The 15,545-nt window shown below is 57.9% G+C and overlaps 4 protein-coding genes across 4 annotated transcripts in view; all 4 read right to left on the bottom strand.

The window, feature by feature from the left end:
- KMT2A (lysine methyltransferase 2A) overlaps window positions 1–82 on the bottom strand; it is a 33,275-nt gene extending 33,193 nt beyond the window's left edge. Inside the window, exon 1 of the mRNA XM_026040303.1 lies at window positions 3–82. Coding sequence (XP_025896088.1) covers window positions 3–82 — 80 coding nt within the window. The remainder of the gene's footprint in view (window positions 1–2) is intronic.
- A 3,035-nt stretch (window positions 83–3,117) lies between these two features.
- On the bottom strand, window positions 3,118–4,070 carry ATP5MG (ATP synthase membrane subunit g). Its single transcript, XM_026040318.1, has 3 exons — window positions 4,007–4,070; window positions 3,770–3,930; window positions 3,118–3,262 (listed from the first exon to the last, which is right to left on the bottom strand). Exons 1-3 carry the CDS (start codon window positions 4,068–4,070, stop codon window positions 3,164–3,166), a joined length of 324 nt encoding a protein of 107 aa, XP_025896103.1. The 3' UTR covers window positions 3,118–3,163.
- Window positions 4,071–4,386: 316 nt separating this feature from the next.
- On the bottom strand, window positions 4,387–15,539 carry UBE4A (ubiquitination factor E4A). The gene is made up of 19 exons (XM_026040286.1): window positions 15,459–15,539; window positions 15,213–15,389; window positions 14,946–15,058; window positions 14,630–14,782; window positions 14,360–14,519; window positions 13,739–13,941; window positions 13,155–13,346; window positions 11,855–12,188; window positions 11,437–11,563; window positions 10,137–10,444; window positions 9,561–9,693; window positions 8,309–8,496; window positions 8,061–8,161; window positions 7,849–7,962; window positions 6,809–6,983; window positions 6,510–6,690; window positions 5,852–5,999; window positions 5,282–5,439; window positions 4,387–4,846 (listed from the first exon to the last, which is right to left on the bottom strand). Exons 2-19 carry the CDS (start codon window positions 15,247–15,249, stop codon window positions 4,708–4,710), a joined length of 2,964 nt encoding a protein of 987 aa, XP_025896071.1. The 5' UTR covers window positions 15,250–15,389; window positions 15,459–15,539; the 3' UTR covers window positions 4,387–4,707.
- Window positions 15,455–15,545, bottom strand: part of LOC112948100 (G protein-activated inward rectifier potassium channel 4-like) — a 7,028-nt gene continuing 6,937 nt past the window's right edge. The window contains exon 4 of the mRNA XM_026040302.1: window positions 15,455–15,483. Within this exon, the coding sequence (XP_025896087.1) occupies window positions 15,455–15,483 (29 nt within the window). The remainder of the gene's footprint in view (window positions 15,484–15,545) is intronic.

The raw sequence follows: 15,545 nt of genomic DNA, 5'->3' as shown, positions 1-15,545 counted from the left end.
GCAGCCGGGAGCCCCCCAGCCCCCGGCGGCCCCAGCCGCTGCTGGGCCGGGCAGGGAAGCGCCACCGACCGCTGTGCGCCATCTTTACTGTGAGGCGACGAGCCAGAGAGCGGGGCCGGGCCGCGCCCCGCGCCCTGCATAGCGCCTCGCCGCCCCGCAGAGGGCCTGCATACCGCCGCCCGCCATGCAGGTTGCGGGGCCCCGCCATCCCGCCGCCCCGGCACGTGGGTGAGCCATGCGCAACTGGTGCTCGCACGGCATAATGCTGGGCGCTATGCAGGTTCCCGGGCCCGGCCCGCGGCGCGGCCCCTCTCCCTGCATTGCGCAGCTCTCCGCAATAGGAGTCGCTCATAACCCTGCGGGGAATACAGGTGCGGGGCCTCCCGCCAGCGGGCCCCGCAATCTGGATGTCGCATAGCGGCACCGTAAGCAACCGGCATAACAGCAAGGGCCATGCCGAGCGAGCGCGCGGCTGCCCGCGCCCCGGACCGCGCATGGCGCATAGCGCCTGCCGCCCGCCCCCGGCATACGCGCGGCGCGGATGCGCGGCGCGGGGCCGCGCGGGGCTCGGCCTGAGGCGCTGGCGGCCGCGCCGCTGCCCTGCGCGGGGGGGACACGAGGGGCGCGCGTGCTGACAGCCCCGCACCGTGACAGGAAACCCAGAGCCCCTCCAAAGCCCGGGACGCGATCCCCCCGACACACACGCACGGTCCCCCCGCTCCCCGCGCGGTGAGAAGGCCGCCTGCCCCCCGGCCAGCGACAGCGGGGCCCGCACCCCCATTTAGGCAGGGTGCCCCCCGAGGGCGAGGCCCGGCCCTGTGAGCGGCCGCCGCGCGCGGAGCCCCGGGCTTCACTCACGGCACGCAGGGGACGCTGCCGCCGTGCCCGGCAACAAGCCCTTCACGGAGGACACGCAGCGGCCCGGCAGCACAGGTAGGAACCAACGGTACCTGCAGGAGCGGGGACTGCCACGGCCGTGCCCTGCCCGGGCCCGCTGGTTGCCCGCTGGTTCAGGGTCCTCTGCACCCAGGAGGCAGCCCCAGCAGCAGAGTGGTTCCTCCTCCATAGGGAGCTCTCCTTGGCCCCTTGGCATCTCTGCACAGGAGCCTCTCCAGCCTCTGCAGTGGAGCAAGAGCTAAATTCCAACACATACCTGCCTCACTCGTAAAGACAAAACAAAAGAAAAGCAAATACAGGAATACCAGCTATGAGGAAACTGTACGTTTGGGAGGCAAAAAATGCCCATTTCCTTTACAGTTCCATTGTCAATTGAAGGAGGAAAAAAGTGACTGTGGGGGAAAGAAAGGTTTATTTCATTTTTTCTTTTTTTTCCAAGTTATCAAAGCGGAGAAGCAGGAGCTGTGGTGTTAACAAGAAGCTCGTCTGGCCCCCCGCTTTGCAGGCATAGTCTTGCTTGCGTCGCACTCAACGCGCTGCTGGCGTTGGGCTTTGGGAGCGTGACCTGGGCGCTTCTCGTTAGGACTCCTGTAGATGGAAAATAATCTGTCAAAATGAGGCAGAGTGTGAACTGGGCAGTCTCTGGGGAGTGTGAACAGGGTGTTCCCAAGCTCTCGCATGCTTTGCTGCTCCAGGTTAACCTTCCAGACACATGAGGTTTGAGCACTGTGCGTGCAGCAGTGACCTGCTGCACCGCAGCGCCTGCAAACCTCAGCCGCCGGGGGAGCGGGGCAGCCAGGAGGCACCTACACCGTGTGCGCGGCCTCCTTGGAGGGCCTCCTCCACCGCCTGTACCAGCAGCCTCTCCTGGTAAGAGCGAGGCGTTTTATGTGGGCAGTCCTGAGGGACTCGGGGCAGGCACAGGTCCATAGGAGCCCATGGGAGAGCAGGCACAGACCTACCACACGTTGTTTACTTGCTGGCTCCAAATATGGACAGAAGGAAACGGGCAACTGCCCCTCTCTGCTAGAAAGGGGAAACGGTTGAGACGCCGGGCAGGGCGGGAGCCTGGCCCCCATCCCCGTGCCCGGGCAGTCCCGTCCACACGCTGCCCTTTCGGCCGCCACACCAGCAGCGAGGCAGCCAGTCCCGCAGCGCGTGCGCTGAGCTGAATGCGGCATCTTCCACCATTGCCATCAGCAACTCCCTCGCACAGCCCGTGCAGCTCGTGGCCTCCCCTGCACGGCCTCTGTGAGGAGATGGGAGCCATGCCATGCTGCTGCAGCGCGGGAAGAGCAGGCCCCGCGCTGCTGGCACAGGCTGCCAGGGGACCTGGAGAGTCACACGGCGCAGCCGAGCCACAGGCCGGGACACTCACCAAGGAGCTGGGCACAAGACCCGCAGGATTGAGGGAGCAGCCACGAGGGATGGCAGCAGCTTGCGGAGCTCTGCGCAGCGGGCAGCAGGCACGGGCTCGGCGCTGCACTTGCTCGCTCAGTCTTTACTTTGGAGGAAGGTGGATTTGGTATTTTTGGATGCCCCTTTTGTTCTAACCTGAGCCTTCCCTAGACGACAACAGCACATTAATTGATAAATCCTTTTTCCTGAAAGTCTTGAAAGCGACTGTGCTACAGTGCAGTTCCTCTGAAGCAGCTGAGCATCTGCAGATCTCTCTACACAAAGCACACACACCTGGGAACTGCTGCTTGCAATTTAAGGTACACATCTAGTTCTGCTTACTTTCCAGGACCTCACGCAGCAAATTCCTCCTTGGAGCAGCAGAGCGGGGTGTGAATAACGCTCCGGACCACACAGTACCTCAGCAACTCCAAGGCCAAGGAGTTCTTTTTGGTTCCTGCTATAGCTACTGTTAAGCAAAGGCCAGGAGCAAATGAAAGCATTTGTGAATTGAGAATTCATTAGGTTCAAGACTCCTGTAAGCCTGCAGCAGACCACACAGTGCAACAGGGCAGAGACATGCCAGGAACTAGCACAGAAACAACAAGCAGAGTTTCAACCAAAGGCAGCTTTGCTCCTGCTTGCCAGAGATTCCCATGTAGTGGGAATTGCGCACACAAAAGTAGGGGGGTCCCTGTACCCTCCGGTGGAGTTCATCTCCATCACAGGCAGGCCAGGGACAGGCTCAAGTCCCATGCGCCTCAAAAAGACCACCACAATTCTCCGTCAGTTCCGGCTTTTATTTTCTTAGATACCGTTACAAACGGGGAGGCAGGAGGGAGCAGACAGGGACTACGGAGCGCGCTCGTCAGACGTTGTATCCAATGAGGCCGCCCTTGCCTATGATCTCGCCGATGTAAAACCACATGAGCACCTCGGTGGCCACCAAGCCGTTCCTCAGGGCTTCCTGAAAGACACAACGCGCAGGGCGCGTGGGAGCCCGTGCCGCTGCCGCCGCTGCCGCCTCCCGCTCTTCCGACCGACGGCACGTACGGTTGGCAAAGCAGGCGCCTGGTGCGCAAGCCAAGGGCTGGGGCAGAAGCCACATGGCTGATCTGGGGTTTATGGTGTTTAACAGGAAAGATGCTCGAACCGCCCTGCTCATCTGCTTATCCAGAAAGAACTCTTAAATGTTTGTAAATGGGTTTTTTTTGGAAGCCTATCAGCAAGCAAGAGATGTCACGCAGCCTTAGCCACAGCATCAGTGCAGATGCCCGCCTCCCAAGCCCCCATCGCCTGCAAGAGGAACCGGTTTCACCAAGGGCAGGGGCAGCCAGCGACCCCGCACGCTTTGCACGGGCCCTCGGCAGCGAGGGCTGCGCTCTGCAGCTCCAGCGGCAGCCCGGAGCCGCGGAAAGCGGCAGGGCGCGGGTGACCTTGCGGGCCAAGGGCGGCGCGAGGCCTCCGCACTTACCCGCACGGTGAGCTGCGCCAGGCGGCCCGCCTGGAAGGCGCGCACCATGGCCCGCATGCTCTCGATGGCCTTGGGCACCTCGGCCGGCGTCGGCGGCGCCAGCTCCACCCTGGCGTAGGACCAGAAGGTGGCGAGGCGCGGGCGCGAGTAGGCGAGCGCGGCTGCGGAGAGAGCGGAGCGAGGGGCGCTCAGCGCCGCCCGGCCCGGCCCGGCCGCCCCCCGCGCCGCCCCGCTCACCGGACACGAGCTGCGGGCCCCGCGTGGCCACGCGCTGCAGCAGCCTCTGCGCGGCCTGCGCCATGGCTGCAGTGCAGAGCCGAGCCGAGCCGAGCCGAGCCGGAGCGCGCCGAACCGCACCGCGCCGTGCCGCCCGCGCAGCCGCAAAGTCACCTCCGCGCCGCGCACGCGCCGCCCCGCCCCGCCGCGCACGCGCCGCCGCCGCCAGGAGCCCGCGCCGCGGGTTCGAGACCCGGCACCGCCGGGCCGGGCCGGGCCGCGCCCGGACTGCAGCACAGCGGGCAGCCGAGCGCTGCTGCGCATCACGGGCCTCGTTTCCACGCTGAGCAGTGCGCTGCACGTTTGAGCATAGGGGAGCAGAGAGCAGCAACTGGCTACGAGGAATCCTTTTGGTATCACGGAGCACAGAACCGGGCAGTCCTCAGAAAGAGCTGACACAATCGGATTACAGGGACCATCAAAAGAAGCATAAGCTGGAGTGCAGTGGAATTTTCTAATATTAAACAGTAAGTCTTGAAAGGAAAGTTGAAAGAAGGGAGAGAAGGGAAGGTCCTAGGAGAGATTTCAGGGGTGGTGGCACTGCACTAACAAATGCATTTTGGCTGGAAGTGGCAGCTTTCACGGATGCTCTGGGTGCCAACCACCACCCCTGCAAGGCATTTCTCTTGTGGATGATTGTAGGTCTAGAGATGGAGATTTCATCAGTTCAGCGTGTCCTCCAGCTCCTCCTTCTGCTTCTTCCTCTCCGCAAGCCACTGCTGGATCTTTTCTTTAAGCTCTGTGTTTGGTCTAATCTGGTCCATAGTGAGGGGGCTCCGATTAAAAGGATCCGTCTGGTCACTGAAAAAGTAATAAGGAGATTAGTTTTCTGACAGGCCTATCCTGAAAGAAACAGGAAAGGGAAGCAGGAAGGATCAGTGTGACCTTCCTGCTCTCAAGTGAAGTGGATTTGCTCTGCTAGGACACAGACAGATGTTAACGTCATTGGATAAATTAAATGCAACACAGAGAAGTGTAGCTTGGAGGTATCTCCTGTCAACTCACCTCCTAACAGTGCAATAAAAGGAGGATGAATGATGAATTGTTGTGGATATGTGAACAGAGGAAAACACAGAGTTTTCCTTGTTCTGGACAAGGGCGGCAGTTATGTTAACATTCTGGACTGCGGAGTCCCCGAGTAACACGGGCACGAGGTAGGCCGCTCGCCAACATGTGCTGTGTCCTGGTGAAGGAGGTGTTGCGCGGAGCACGAGCAGAGCGGGGCTGCTCGCCTACCTGAGCAGGTGCCGGGCTATGGTTGAGCGGTCCACGGTGACGCGGGACGACGGCAGCACTACCGGGTCTGACATGAGCGTGCTCATGATCGGGTCCAGGAACTCGTCGCACGCGTCCGCATACGTCTCCTCTTCCTGCTGCTGCCGGTCTGCGAGAGACTGACAGGCACACAGAGCTTCTGAACAGCGGCTTCCCCAGAGCTGCTCCGGCCCGGGGCGAAGCACCGAGCGCTTTACTGGGCAGAGCCCCGCACGCCCTCCCAGGCCCCTTCTGCTAACAACTGGAAGCAAGAGAGCACCGGGACTGGAAAACCTTCCCCCGGAACCTAGAGACACGGCAACGTGCTCAGGCATCTGCAGGTACTGCAGGAGCTGCATGCTAAAACATTACAGATGTGTGTTGAGAGGCAGCCTTCTGCCTTGCCAATGGGGCCCTTGGGACAGAGCCACAGTGCCCGGGATTCCAGCTTCACAGCAGGGATGCTGTGATAAATCAAGGGAAAACGATGCCCATATATCAACATATACATATTTATAACTTTTTTTTTGATCAACTTGCTCCGCTTCTTACCTTGATCCTCTCAGCCAGGTTGCTGAAAGCCACTATCATGTTGCCAGGCTTATTGATCTTCTTCAGAACCCTCACGGTCTGGGCGAAGAGCGTTGGCGAGTAGGAGCGGCCGTCCTTGGGCACCGTGGCACAGAAGTTGTCTTCGTCCCTGCAGCACAAGGCACAGGAGAGCAAGGGCGGTCATTTGGACGGCTGCAGAGCACTGTCCACAGCTGCCTGACTGCAGCAACAACTGAGGAGATGGGAAACCAGAGAAAAGCTTGACCTCAAATTGAGCCCTATTTCCTAGCATTTAAGCTTCCCTATGACCATGCTTGAATTGCACTCCTACTAGCTGGGCAGCAGATGACTTTCCAGGGGAGTTTTCCAGTTAAAGAATTCCCCAGAAGAGACACTCTCATCCCTGAGAGAGGGAGGACAGCAGGAGTTCACACCAATACAGTAGCAGCTGTCAGCCTCGTGCAGACGTTGCCACGCACGGCAAGTCAAAGCTGAAGCTAAACCAGGCTTCAGTTTCGTTGCCAACATCGCCCGTGTCCAGCCTACCACCAAGTCTCTGCAGCACCTCTAAGAGTGCTAAAGCTCCAGCACCCGCAGGCCACTCTTCTCCAGGGGCATGTCCTGCCCTCCCCCAGTGCAGCTCTCGCTTGTCACATACCCAAGGTTTAGGTAGATGGTACAGATGTCAGACACGAGCTGCTGCGGTTTGAAGTCAAACTCGCTGAAATCCTTGACTTTCAAGGCTCCCATTTTAGGGCCAACCAGGTGTTGCAGAAAATAGTTTAGCATGGAGATGATGCGCTCAGCGAGAAAAGGATGCACAAACAGGGACTTAATTTCTGCAACAGAAACCAACAGCCCCTGAGCTTCACAATCACCCAGCCCTGGGGCAGCCTTCGACCAAGGGGATCCTCCTCCCAGTCCCTCTGCAGCCGCAGGGAGACCCGCCCGCCGTACCCGACGTCAGGAAGGCCAGAGTGCCGATGGTTTCATTGGACATGATGTTGTGGAAGCGAGCCAGCTGCCCGAACATCTGCAGGCTGGACTCCTTCTCTCGGCGGGCCTCCGGGGACAGGCTGTCCCATTCACCACGATCCTTCTCTATCTGCTGCACTTTAATCTTGCTCAGGTACTGCAAAGACACAAGGCGGTACATGTGGCAGTGACACCCCTGCTAAGCAGGCGCCTCGGATGCAGGCCCTGGAGTCAGTGCTGCCTGGCCCCAGGCCCATGTGAGGCAAGGCACCAAGTGGGAGCCCCGGGGGCTTTGAAGCTCTCGCAGCATCACACGAGCTTAGCTAACACAGAGCGCTCATTTAGACGAGTGTTACAAAGCCTGCAAGTGCTGAGGAACAGCTGGGCTAGAGCCACGTCACCTGCCATCGCTGCCAGCCCGCAGGCAGCCCCTTCTCGCACGAGGACTCGCTGCTCCAACCAAAGCCCTCTCCAGCAGCAGCCAGCAGCTCTGCGGGGTGTGGCGAGACGGCCATCGCTCACCAGGGACGTGAGCTCAGCTAGAGCTGATGTCCCCGCAACCCAAGGGAAAACAGTGGCCAGAAACGAAGGGCACCTTTGTTGGGACCAGGGAGCCCTTGGCCCTCCCACAAGAGGATGTGGTAACCACAGACGGCAGAACCTGTTTAAAGCCCCGTGTTGCCCGGGTTAGCAGCAGGCAGATCTCAGCACGACTCCCCTTCGTTCTTTAAACCGTGGCCCGGCCTTTTGCTCCCTTTGCTCTAACGGGCCTGCCAAGTCGCTGGGAAAGGCGAGCGCTCTCCTGTGTGCTCTGGTCCCGGACCTCAACATTCTTCTGCCTGAACCCCTTCTCTTGGGGCATTTGCCCCTCCAGCCTCCATTCTCTTACAGACTAGGAAATGACTCATGAAGTCGCAATGAGCTGACGTTTTCCAGGGATAACAGTCCAATTGGAACCAGCTGCCTGAGGGAGGGAGACCCCCTTGTTACATGACACCCCCAGCACGTTTACTGAACCCTACCTGTATTGCTTCATCCAACAGGAAAATGGCATCGTTCATGAGCAAGTTAAGGAAGCGCAAGAAGAGAGGGGGATTCATGGCCTCGAGGTTCTCCGAAGCATAATCGGCCAAAACCTACGGGCAACGAGAAAGCAGCGCTTGAGCTGGGCTGCAGGGCAAGCTGCGGGACAGAGCAGAACGTTTCGCAAAGAGCACAGCAGCTCCTGCCTTACCTTAATGCTCTGCCGGTACGAGTCCGTGCCCCACATGTACCTCAGGATGGGGTACATCGGACGGCGGTAGTTAAATTTCTGCTCAAACTGGTGTGGGTCACCTAGGCGTAAGCGCGAGAGCGTCTCTGCTGAGCGGCGGGCACAGGCAGGGATCCCGGAGGGCACCCTTGCCCAGCACCGTGCTGGGGGCCGGCCACGTTGCCCTCAGGGAAAGGACGGGGGCCGGCGAGCGCGGCACGGCCGCTCACCTGTGAACTCGATGTCCACGAAGACCTTGATGAGCGCCTCGGCCAGCGGGGCGGCGTGCCGGTACGAGCAGAACACACGCTTGCGATGGAACACGCTGGAGACCAGGGGGCTGGCGGCCTGGTCCAAGTGGGGCATCACGGCTTCCAGCACCTCTGCCAGCTTGGCTCGCAGATGAGGGTTCTTCATTCTGCACGATTGAAGAGCGGAACGGACCAGCGGGGCATGAGGGGCCGCCTACTTCTGAGGCCCCGCTCCACACGAGTCATCAGGAACTACAGCTCCCTCAACTTGGTCGGGAATTGCAGGTACTTATTTTTCTTAGAGAAATGAAGCTTTTTCTCACAGCCCCAGCAGCAGTGTTACAGATGTCTTAAGTTACCGCTAAGGATCAATATTATTTTCCTTCTTGGAAAAAAAACCTGTTTCTGATTCTTTTTCAGACGGACTCTTGCAAGCAGGGCTACTAATGAATTACTGAAGGATGAAAAGCCCTTTCAGCATCTGCTTTTGCAAGTATAATTGCTATGCTTATTTTCTAAGTAAAATTCCTAAGCCACAGCTAAATGATCGCAAGTAGTGTGTGTGTGTGTATATACATACAGAGAGAGAGAGAGAGAGAGAGAGAGAGAGAGAGAGAGAGAGAGAGAGAGAGAGAGAGAGAGAGAGAGAGAGAGAGAGAGAGAGAGAGAGAGAGANAGAGAGAGAGAGAGAGAGAGAGAGAGAGAGAGAGAGAGAGAGAGAGAGAGAGAGAGAGAGAGAGAGAGAGAGACACTCTACAGAATATTTGTATGTTTCCTTTTGTAAAACACTATGGCAATGGTAGAGCAAGGAGATTTTCACTTTAGGTACAGATTTCAACCTGCTGCACGTTCCTACTTGCTGCTGCAGCCATCAGACACCGCCCCCCCTGCCCCCTCCCCACACGCACACACTCATGAGAGAAGACTGCCAGGGCAACTGTAAAATACAGAAGCAACTTTGTGCACAGCAGCCAGGATAAACTTTCTGGACAACATTTGGAGATGCGATTCCCTGCACGAAGGAGCTGCAATGCAGTGCAGAGCAGTGAGCAGAGCTACTGCACTGCCAAGGCTACGTGTTTGCCACTGTTGGTGTGCACCCAGCGGCGCCCGGTTAGGCTCAGCAAGGGTGCAGAGCCAAGCTGCTCTAGACCTCCCTGGCAACCTCCTCCAGCCTCTTCCCATCACAGTGCTTTGCAAGCAGAAAGAGCTTCTGCGGAGCTGTATGTACCTCTCTACGTCCCCCATGAAAACAGTGACAAAGTGAAGGACGTGCTCCAGAGAATCCGCCGAAGTCTCCAAGATGTCATCAGCAAAACGACGCAGGAAAATGAAGAAGTCGCCCAAGTTATCGGCAAAAAACTCTAAACAGAGACTGTGTGTTATTCTTATGCGGGAGGCAGGGTCTCCCTCGGCCTCTTCTCTAGCTGTCCTTGTACCCTTGCACGTATGCCCTGCCCCAGATTCCAACCAAGTTCCTAGACGTAATGGCTGATATTAGAAAACCACAAACCTGAGGGATGCCCAGCCTGAGAAATTGGACAAGGCAATGGATTTACCTCATTGGTCTCAGAGGTACTTACTTGCAGGGGGAAGTTCAGCAGCTGCCTGCTGATAATAGGCACCATTAAATAGCAAAGCACAAGGGAAGGAAACTGCCAGGTAGCTGAGAGTACAAGGAAAATGTGACACGTAAGTCAAGAGAAAACAGTGCTACGTGTGCCCAAGCGACAGCTGGTTTGGTCTCCTAAGGTACTGCTCAGCCCCTGGACCCTGCTGTGCCGTGGCCGCGCCGAGCGCCGCTCACCTGGTACGTGAGCCAGGGCGCTGCTCTCCACTGCCGGCAGCGGGAACGCCAGCTCGAGGGGCTCCGTGCCCCGGTTCCCGATGGCCAGCTGCACCAGGAGAACAGCCATGGACACCTGCAGATTGAGGCAGTTCTGCAGCATCTGCGGCTCCGTCATCGCCGTCTTTGTGGACAGATAGATGGTCATGAGGCGTTCAAACTGCTCCCTGAGACTGTCGGCGGCAGGGCTCGAGCTCTGCTGAGCCTCTCGCCACGCCACTTGCAGGCGGTGAAGGCTTTGGTTTATCTTTACCATCTGGTCGTGCAGCCTACCCAGCAGAAAGGAGGCAAGAGGAGAGCGAGTGAGAGCCGAGCAGGCTGGGCGAGGCCGCCAGCTCCCGCTTCGGTGCCACGCTCCTCGCCCGCCGCCTGCTTGGGCTGCACCGTAGCTGCCGTCCTCTGATTCCTCTGCTCTTCTCCAAGCCCTTCCTGCGACTAGCCTCTTTTGGGGGCCGGCAATGAGAAGCCTTTGCCAAACTCCGAGCCAGGGCCTGCGAGGAAGCTACAGCCTCCCGAAGATGCAGAGACTGCAGAAGGCAGAGTCTGCAAGGCAGCCACTCCTGCGAAGCACCTGGGAGGCTGGCACGAGTAGCCCATGCAGCCACAAACCTTGTTAGATTACCCGGGTCGGGGATGTGGCTGCCCCAGAGATGCCTGTGAGGTGGCATTTGCAGTTTCCCAGCAACAAGCCACTTGCGTTACTTTTCCATCTATTTCTATATTTAGATAATAAACCAGAAGGGGCCTACGCTTGGATCAGTGCTGACCTCACAGTATCCAGGCAACGACTTGCAGAGGGAGGCTAAGGAAAAGAGCGTCCAGACAATCCCCTCCTAGAAACGGGGAGCTACCTCGCACGTGCACTGAAAGGCCAGTGCCTGGGCACTGCCAGCAGCCACGCACGGCTGGTGTTTAGCCCTCAAGGTGCTCTCTAGCCTTGGAGTGAGACAAAGCTCCTTTCCCCTGAGGACAGACCGCAGAGGCTGAACAACTCGGGCAGTGCAGCACTCGAGCTGCTGTGAAATCCAGGGGACTGTCCAGCTCTGGATGCTTTTTAGAGATTTAAAGAGCTGTATGTAGATATAAAAGAGCACTGAAAACAAACTTATACCCCTACAGCCTGAATATTCACCTTGAGAACATCAGATATTATGGGAGCCCAGGCACTAGTTCTCTCGCCCTCTGCTAATGGCAATCATGTTTGAACCCCTCTCAGGGTGAGCTCTTTAGCAACAGACTGACCCAGCTACACAAGAGTTACCTGTGAAATCCTAGGTGAAGGGTGTACTGTGTTAGGACCAGGTTTTCTGTTACTAGATTGTAGCTGTTTGCAAACTCTGGCTCTTGCTCTGTCACAGCAGGTATCAAGCAAGTTTCTTTCTCCAAACCTAGAATGGAAAGCAGTGCTGCGCTGAGTGCTCACTGAAAGGATGAGCAGCAAGGGGACTGCAGGGAGCTCGAGTTCTGCTGGAAACATGCGCTGACTGCTACCGATGCTGGAACCAGTGATGCCGAGGCTTTATTTTTTCCGAGCTTTTCCTTTGCTCCTCTCCAGTTACCCACTTAATCCTTTGACAGGTGTACATGCACAGTGAGAATGCATTACCGGGAGAGGGAAGGAATCCCAGAGGGCCCGAAGAGATCCCCCAGGTAAGCGCCACTGCTCCTTCCCACCGTACCTTTCATGTGCACATTCTTAATCCTCCTCTCCTCTTCGTTGAGCTCCTTCAGGGCACAGTAGGTAGGGTTAAATGTAAGCAACCTGGGAGACTTGGGCTTGCAGAAGGGCTGGCACAGCTTCAGCAGGGCAGCTCCCAAGTTCAGGAAGAAGGCATCGGAGGCGTACATCTGGAAGAAGATCTCGGGCATCTGGTTCGCCCAGATTTTGGTGCGACCTGCATTAGCGTGGAGGCAGTTTCCCAGCCAGGACAGAATCCTGTGCTTGGTCTCTGGAGACAACTGCAGGAGGTTCTTCAGCAGCTGGTAGATCTTCTCATGGAACTGGGCCATAAACTGTTGGGAGAACGCAAGGTGGGTAAACAGTTGTGGTTGGCAGTGGCTCATTCTACATGTTCTGTCACTTAAAGCACTGGTGCTTTCAGAGCTGGCCTGGGTCCAGACTGCCCCATTCCCTGCTCCTAAAGCATGGGATTTTCAAAGCAGCTTATGGCCGGGACAGCTCAAACAGTCACCTATGGGCAACAGGTCAAATCCTGAGGCCAGCAAAGAATGTGAGGGAACGTACTCAAAAGCGCAGGCAGGAAAGAGGAAGCTGCTTCTATGGGGAGCAGACCCAAAACCACTTGGGCATTCCTTATGCCACTTGGGCATAAAGAATGAGCCGGGAAGAACGCCTTACTAGGAACCCAGTTCTCGAGGACAAAGTTCTGCACATGAGTTTACTCCCCTGGAGAATGAGGATGATGCTACTTGCTCTTTTGTGATGCTCCTTAACTTCCAAAATGTTCTGTGCAGGCCTCCTGGTACCACCCCTCCAGGTAGGGCAGGTATTTCCCATCTTAACGTGGGAGAACATATTGCCAGTACCTTTGTCTGCTTGCAGGCTCGTTAGAGGACAGTCACCACAAGCCACCACACAGTGATTACAAGGTGCGATGCTGATGTCTCTCACGTGCCAACACTCTCTAAAGTTCTGCAGCTATTAAGTGTTCTATGAGCATCCGTGTCCTTCTGGAAGCCTCAGGAAGCTGCTACCATAATAAACTCTAAGATATTCTTAGGCAGCACCTTTCATGCAGCAGTCTGTAACACTTGATCAGTACAGGGTCTGGGAGCACCACTCTTACTGAAGAGATGCAGAATCCCCAGCTCAAAGCAGTACTGTAGCTTGCTTAGCCACATCCCAGACTACAAAAAAAGCTGGCAGTTACAAGACTTGATTTCAGGAGAGGTGCTGTTGTAACCGCCAGGAAAGAGGGAGATAAATAAAGCGCGTTAGGAAGCTCTACTGCCACCCACCTGATGGATGTTGGACTCCTGAACTTTGATCTCTTGGGGGCTGGATCGGGACGGACTCAAAAAGTAGCCGTGGTTCTCTACTACGCCAGGAGTCTTTAACAAGCAGGAGATACTTAAAATGGCACCTAACAAAGTCTTCTGGTACATCTGCCCATTGCTAGGATCCTTGGGCTGAATATAGTCTGCAAAAACCTGCGGAGCACAGATGATGCGTGTGCTGAGGATTACATAGAAGTCCCACAAGAACACACCTACGGCTTTGGGGCGAGGGCTGAGACACCGAGAGGGGAAGACAGCAGCAGGTCGTCATGCCCTGCTCTGAAGGGAGCAGGGAGAAGCAATCACCCCCGCAGGAAGCGGCCTGGCCACGGACACACACAGCTCTGGGCGCTGGAGAAGCGCTCGCCTCAAAGACCCACACCCGCTCTCCAGGTGTCACATCCCAAGCATGGGCCCCTCCTCTGCTCCTCATCCTTTAGGGAGATGCCAGAGGAGCCTTCACGAACCCACACTCAGGCAGCGCAACTGCGCCTGCTCCGATTCCTCTGCCACAAATATGCACCAAAACACGCCAAGAAACCTACCTTGGCTATGTCCTTCTGCTTGGTGAAATAGAGGAGCATGTCCAGGTAAGTGTACAGCAGAATCTGGCAAAGGTCCAGGTCTTTGATTCTGCCCAATAGAATGTCAAACACTGGAATCATGACTTCCCCAAACGTCCGCACTTCCTCATCCAGCGTCAGGGCTTCTATAACCTCCTCCAGAAACTCGGTCGTGTCTTCAAAATCTAGCAAGAGAAACGAGGCTAGCACAGCAGAGCTCGCTACCCCAGCCCCTTTTTAAAGAACACCGACAGAAACCAAATGTTTATTCCACCCCTCAACATCCTTCTTGCAACCTCTCGCTTGAGATCTTACAGGCTATAGCTAGGTAAAAAAGTCACCTTTCATCTACAGGAGACCCAGGCGTCTCCAGAGCTGCCCTGCAAACACTAGTACCCTTTAGAATCGCATCTTCCTCAAATCAGACAATTGATTTCACTACTTTGTCTCTAGACAGAGAATCTTAAGTCTCAGGGGCCCTAAACACGTTTATTACAGAAAAACGCAGCCACAGCGACGAGAGACACTCACGACGTTACTAGTTGCCTTCGCAAGCCATCCCTATTGCCGAGTAAGTTATCGCTGCAGTTCCGTGCCACTTACGCGCTCCTCTCAGCGCCTCCAGCATCAAGTCCACGAGCTGCTCGTACACGTTCTGGTTGACGTAGATCTCCGGGGTGAGCAGAACGGTGCGCGTGTTGGATACGGTCAGGTTGCGGCAGCGCACGGCGAAGGGCAGCAGGTTCTCCGGGACCTTGGTGATCTGCGCACGCAGAACAGGGCGGCCTCGTCTCCCGCCGCGGGAAGCAGCGATTCTCGCCGGCTGTTACCACGTTCACCAGGCCGGTATCTCGGCCGCGAGCGCCCGCCTACCTCCTCCCTGGCTCTGCGGAAGCAGGCGTAGAGGTAGCGCAGGATCTGCCGCTCGCCCGCGTCCCTGTCCGCTGAGAGGTTCTGCGCGCCGGTGGCCGTCATGTGGATCAGGTGATTCCCCGGCTCGGGCAGCAGCAGGCGAGTGAAGAGCGCCTGGCAGCGGCGGGGAGGCGCGTGAGCAGCTCAGCCCCACGGGCGCCGCCAACCGAGACGTGACCGCCTGCCCCATCCCGTGGCTGGACGCTTGTTCCCCCCTCCCAGCCCCCGGCGTATCGGGACGCGATTCGGCAGCCCCAGGGGAGCCACGGCACGGCACCTGCTCCACGTTGTCCATGTCCAGCCAGTCCTGGTCGTCGAGCTCCGCGGCCATCTCCTCCAAGTAGACGCAGCGCGCCGGGATGCCGTTCCCGCTCCTCATGCTGGGGTCGCCTGCGGAAAGGCGCAGACCGCCACGCTCTGGCGACACCGCCGAGGCGCACGGCGACCCGCAGGGAAACGGGGGCCGCGTAACACGCCGCCGCCGCCGGCACCTCGCAACCCAGCCCCCCCGAGCCCGACGTGGCGGCCGAGCGGCGGCACTCACTGTTGTCCAGCGTGATGAGGAAGATGCGCTGGATCATGTGGTTGATGTTGAGCTGCTCGCAGAGCTCGCGCTGCGAGCGGAACGAGCGGCTGATCTCGGCCACCGAGTAGTCGCACTCGTCCAGGCTCTCCGAGACGCTGTTGTCCGAGTCATCCTGGCTGGCGGACGCGTCGTCGCCTGCCGCGGGGCGCCCGTGAGGCCGCGGCGGGCGCCGGGCGGCACCGGGGGGGCCCGGCCGCCACTCACCTGCGAGCTGCCGCAGCTGCTGCTTCTGCACGGCCGCGAAGTGCCGCGCGTCCGCCACGGAGCCGAACAGCGCCGCGAACGGGTTGC

This window comes from Nothoprocta perdicaria, unplaced genomic scaffold (genome assembly GCF_003342845.1).
Source record: "Nothoprocta perdicaria isolate Ctin4 unplaced genomic scaffold, notPer1 scaffold_252, whole genome shotgun sequence".
Classification (NCBI taxonomy): domain Eukaryota; kingdom Metazoa; phylum Chordata; class Aves; order Tinamiformes; family Tinamidae; genus Nothoprocta; species Nothoprocta perdicaria.
Note: the sequence above shows the minus strand (reverse complement) of the source record. Positions and strands in the feature narration are given on the sequence as shown.

What these genes read in the sequence shown, in the direction of transcription:
- ATP5MG (XM_026040318.1), bottom strand. Translation starts at nt 4,070, where the DNA reads ATGGCGCAGGCCGCGCAGAGGCTGCTGCAGCGCGTGGCCACGCGGGGC. An exon ending in GGGCCCGCAGCTCGTGTCCG is followed by an intron (nt 3,931 to 4,006) that starts GTGAGCGGGGCG and finishes CTCTCTCCGCAG; the next exon opens with CCGCGCTCGCCTACTCGCGC. An exon ending in TGGCGCAGCTCACCGTGCGG is followed by an intron (nt 3,263 to 3,769) that starts GTAAGTGCGGAG and finishes TGTGTCTTTCAG; the next exon opens with GAAGCCCTGAGGAACGGCTT.
- UBE4A (XM_026040286.1), bottom strand. Translation starts at nt 15,249, where the DNA reads ATGATCCAGCGCATCTTCCTCATCACGCTGGACAACA. An exon ending in TAAGAATGTGCACATGAAAG is followed by an intron (nt 11,564 to 11,854) that starts GTACGGTGGGAA and finishes TTTCCATTCTAG; the next exon opens with GTTTGGAGAAAGAAACTTGC. An exon ending in CGTGGACATCGAGTTCACAG is followed by an intron (nt 8,162 to 8,308) that starts GTGAGCGGCCGT and finishes GCTTACGCCTAG; the next exon opens with GTGACCCACACCAGTTTGAG.